Source organism: Olea europaea, unplaced genomic scaffold (genome assembly GCF_002742605.1).
Source record: "Olea europaea var. sylvestris unplaced genomic scaffold, O_europaea_v1 scaffold327, whole genome shotgun sequence".
In the NCBI taxonomy this organism is placed as follows: domain Eukaryota; kingdom Viridiplantae; phylum Streptophyta; class Magnoliopsida; order Lamiales; family Oleaceae; genus Olea; species Olea europaea.
In genome coordinates, this window is record NW_019251603.1 from 362,237 (window position 1) to 367,268 (window position 5,032).

Here is a 5,032-nt window from a genome sequence, read left to right on the forward strand (position 1 = left end):
CATGAAAAGTTATTTATAATAAATTATGGGGAATTCCAGTTTTAGATGTGTGAAATTATTTCTAAACTATTCGACAAAATGGAGAAATAATCTATCTATCTAATTGTTTAAAAGTGTTCAACTCTCGAACATTTTATTTTTTGTTTCTCAATTTTAGTTGATGTCTAAAAATTAAATGGAAGGCATGTTTCCAAGAGGGTCACATCACGACTTAGAGTTCTTTAAGGATCATTTTTTGCAATTATAATGAAAAATTGAAGATTGAGAGCCCCGTTTGGCCCCATTTTCTTGAAGTGAAAATTGGTGGAATAGTATTTTTTTGAAAAATGATTGGTTGAAAAAAAAGGAAAAGATTTTGATTGATATATAATATTATTTTATGAAGATTATTTGGTTAAAAATAAGATTATGTGGTTAAAAATAGAAAAGAGAAAATTGAAGTGAAATGGAATGAAAATTAATGAGGCGAAACAGGGTCTACTCGAATAAATAAATAGAGTCTTCTTGTGAGTGAGTCGTGTGACAATTGCATTTCTATCTCTCTCTCTCTCTCTCTCTCTCTCTTTTAATTGCGGTAGAAAGAAACCACAAAAGTAGCTTTGTATTCTCTCAACTTGTTCACTCCTACATTTTTATCTTTCTAAACAATGGAAAGTGGACTTCCAATGCTCAACTGTCTTTTGCAGCAAACACTCAGAAGCCTATGTTCATTTTCAGATTCTTCTACTAATTCTTCTAAATGGGTATATGCAGTCTTTTGGAGGATTCTGCCCAGAAATTATCCCCCACCCAAGTGAGCAAAACCAATCCATACTGCCTGCATTTTTGGCCAAGCTTAAAAACTCACTTATAAGTTCATAAGCCAGTTGTAAAATGGAAAAATTCTCTCTCTCTCTCTCTCTGAAGTTGAAAATAAGCAAATTACTAAATTCTAACGTTACTGGTAGAATCCGTAACGTTTAGCTTTGCTCTGTTGCAGGTGGGATCATGTTGGAGGTACACTTGATCGTTCTAAAGGAAACAAAAGGAACTGGTAATGAATGAACTTGGAATAATATTTATGAGAAATTTTGGTATGTTTGGTAGGACTCACATGGTACTTGAAAGTACCAAGAAAGGAAAATAAGTTAAAATCTTGTTTATCATATTGTTTAATTCTATTCGGCCATTTTGATATGAATTGAAAAGCTGTACTCAGATGTTAGTTGGTTATCTGATTCAGGATTCTAGTTTGGGAAGATGGATTTTGTGATTTTCAAGAATGTGAAAGAGCTGGAAGTGGATACATCAAGGGAAGCTTTGGAGCTGATATCTTTTTCAAAATGTCACATGAGGTCTACAATTATGGAGAAGGGTAAGTTTTTTCTTCTTTCCTTCTGTAAATTAATGAAAAAAGAAATAGCTCAACCATGGTAAAAAATCTTGTTAATTAATCAGTTATAGTCATGACTCAGTTCACTTTTTATCAAAGGTCCAACATTAAGAGTCGAACTTAGAATCTTTGTCTGTTCTGATACTACAACAAATCTAGGTTGTTCCATGTTTTTACCATTTTTTTTGCAGATTGGTGGGTAAAGTTGCAGCTGATAATGGTCATAAATGGGTTTTTGGAGATCGCCTCAATGAAAATGATCCTACTTTCATTTCCTCTTGGAATGTATCCATTGATCCAGTAAGCAAAAAGTTAAAAAGAAATTTCTTACAGCCCAAAATCTTTTGGAATAGTTTTCTTAAGTCTTTTTGTACATTCTTTGCAGCAACCAAGAGCATGGGAGATTCAATTCAATTCAGGCATTCAGGTCAGAAAATTTTCAGTGTAAAATGTACTTTTTTGTTCTGTTACATCAAATTAAGTATGAAGTTTCCATGTTTTGCAGACTATTGCAATTATATCTGTCAGAGAAGGGATAATTCAGCTGGGCTCATTCGACATGGTACTTCACTATCTGTATTCTGAACATGTTATGTGCGTTTACGCACAAATTGCACTAATTTCGATACTTCATTGGGTTTTTTAGGTTGCCGAAGATCTTAACCTAGTAATAAGCATACAGAGGAAATTCAACTACCTCCAGAGCATACCGAGCATATACGCAATACAAAGACCGTGTTTACCTGTCCAACACCCATACAACTATAAGCCGACCAACAATCTTGTCGAAATGATTGAAATGGAATATGGGAACGAGAAAAAACATCAGATGATTGGATCGAAAAGAAAAACTTGTGAAGAACTGACAAATTATTGTTCCCCAATCAAGTCAATCAACTTAGGGTACCATAGCCCACAAAATGGCATTGCTGCAGCACAATCCTTTTTGTCCAATATTCCTACTCTTTTGCCTTCAATGCCATGGCAGCAGCAATTCAATACATTCCACAACATCAAGGATGATGACTGTGCAGGATTTACTGCCGTTCAAATGATCAAGGTAGAGTCATCTCAAGAAGAGAATCAAAATCCCATAAACTATAGACTACAATTTGAGGATCATTAGGATTTGTACTTTCTAGAGAAGCAGCGAGTGTATGTAGGCTTTTGTTGGTTGGTAGCTTTATCATGTATAACTGTTAAATATATATTGTTTTACTAATTCCTTCACCTCGTCTATACAAATTACACACATCATTCTGTTGGAAATTGGTTTTTAAATTGAGAAAATTTGGTTAAGTATAAATATGGAAAAGTGACCTTCGTGTCAATTTCGGCCAAATATTCGGACTTGATTTGATAGTCAAATTACAAATATAAATAGACCAATTTATTCTACTTGTTGAGTAAGTCGTCATGGTATATTTGAAAACCCAAAATCAATTCCAGATGAATGAGAAATTGCGGTCCAAATTTGAAAAGAAAAATAGAGGAAAATTGGTCTAGAAAATTGCCTAACTCCGTCGCTCACCTATAACTCGAGCGACAGGGTTGTCACTTGAGCAAGATTTTGACACCAACACTCAAGCGAGATGTCGGCAACAGGCTAGCAACAGCAAGTGATGCTTCTATTCGTAAGGTAGCGAGGTTTAGCTCACAACACTTCACCCACAACCCCTTATCCTCTATAATCAGGACCATTTGTATGTCCATAATGCATCATACATGATACTTGCATTATGCATTACAAAAATATCTTGCAAAACCTCTCCCAAATTTATTCCAAAGCCGTTTTATTCTTGAAGAGCGAAATTCCGTCGAAAATTCGCTATAAGTTGAATCCGTTGTATTTTGAGAGACGAGTATTGTGAATCATGGGCAGTGTTGTGGGGCAATTTTGTTTTAAGAATAGAGTGAAATTCACTTGTCTCGAATTGTTCTTTTCTTCTTCTTCTTTCTTGGTTTTATTTCTAGTTATATATCGCTGTAGTTTGGTAGGAAATAAAATTAGATTCTTAGTAGATTTTGATAAAAATTGATGAAACGTATGGTTGAAAAATTGTGGACACCATAAAATGTGTTATTAAAATTAGTTATTGACTTTGATTTAAATTAAAATATGATTTTCAATTTCTACCAAATAGGGTCATCTCTAGTAACTCTTATAAGAAGAAGGATAAACTCAGTGTCATTCTTTCGAGAAGCCAAATCCAATTCAAACATGACCTAGCTATCTAGTTCAAATGACCTTCTATCCCTCCACAAGTCTAGTAATTATAAATAGAACATCTTAAAAGGTTTTGGTACCCTTAAATCCCACTAAAATAATAGAAAAACATTGGTTTTGACACATTTTGTGGACAAAAAAGGCAGGAAATTGTTTATCAACTACAATATGTTTGATGCATTCGATTAAAGGACATTGAACATATAATTAATATAAATGTTAAATTTCATTCATTGTTTTGTGTACTAGTCTCAAAACTATAATAAACTTTTTTAAGGACATGTTTGATATATATGTACCACTAAGTGTGACGAAAATGTCTTTCACAAATCCTTTTTGCATACAGATCTCCGATTATTTCTTGAAGTATAGAAGGAAGAAATATTTATTCTTTTGAAGGGCTTTCTTAATCAATTAGATAAAGTTTATTTACTAATTTTGTCTTCGATCAAATTCATTTTCTCATCAAAATTCACACGTGTACCATATTTATTAAGATGATGATGAGACTTAAATTTAATTCGGCTATTTCTTTTAAAGCTTATTTATTTTACTTTAGTTTTTATTGAAAAATAAAAATCATGAAATTCTATGTACCTCGTCTCTTGCTTCAATTGTACTTGTTAAGAATTCATGATTATAGTCGAGAAAATGATTACGCGCTAATCTTGGAACGCAAGTGAAAAAGATTGTGCGACAAAGAGTTGGGATCAATTTGAAGAACACGACATTGGGTCATCTTTTCTTTGGACAAAGTGGATGGTCCCTAATCTTAACTTTTTATTTTATTTGACACTGCTACATTATTGCACGAAAATGAGTTTTAACAAGGTTAGAAAATAGTGGAAGTGGACCCTTTCATTACAAGATGTGATATGTCTCATACTACCCTTTTTCTTTGTCTAAAAAAAAAAGGTTTAACCCCAACTTTGAGAGCCCCCACCGTTCCATCCCTAAAATTTTGTAAGGGAGGTAAATCGTGGGATGTGCCCCAACAGGTTAGAGAACAAGAGTTGTCTGTACACTGCACCTACAAGGAGTCCAATTCCATGTCTCAAAAATCTAACCTACACACTGCGGCTGCGAGCAAGGCGTAAAATAATCTCACTTCTATCCTTTATACCACTGAGTTATGCCCCGAGGGCCCCTTTTTCTTTGTCTATTTCTGCTTAAAATGGTCCTAAGGAATTAATTCGTCTCCAAATAATGTATTGTAAGATTTATTTAAATAGATATTTTAAGATTGATGGCGAAATTTATTATTTGCTTTATACATGTCTTGGAAATTTAAAATCATTACAAGTTCTCACGATTTATTAAAGTAGAAAAATGTTCCTTGAAATTAACAGTTAATCCGTAATGTGGCACCAAAATTAAACAGAATAAAATCCCCATAATTTAAAGTTTAACAAGTATAGATCCAAGAGTTGGTG

The 5,032-nt window shown here is 33.4% G+C and overlaps 1 protein-coding gene across 1 annotated transcript; it reads left to right on the plus strand.

The window, feature by feature from the left end:
• Window positions 1-518: 518 nt before the first annotated feature.
• On the plus strand, window positions 519-2,641 carry LOC111385761. The gene is made up of 7 exons (XM_023010176.1): window positions 519-793; window positions 980-1,033; window positions 1,223-1,354; window positions 1,564-1,672; window positions 1,758-1,799; window positions 1,878-1,934; window positions 2,019-2,641. The coding sequence occupies exons 1-7, from the start codon at window positions 648-650 to the stop codon at window positions 2,496-2,498; spliced, it is 1,020 nt and encodes a 339-aa protein (XP_022865944.1). The 5' UTR covers window positions 519-647; the 3' UTR covers window positions 2,499-2,641.
• The last annotated feature ends 2,391 nt before the right edge of the window (window positions 2,642-5,032 follow it).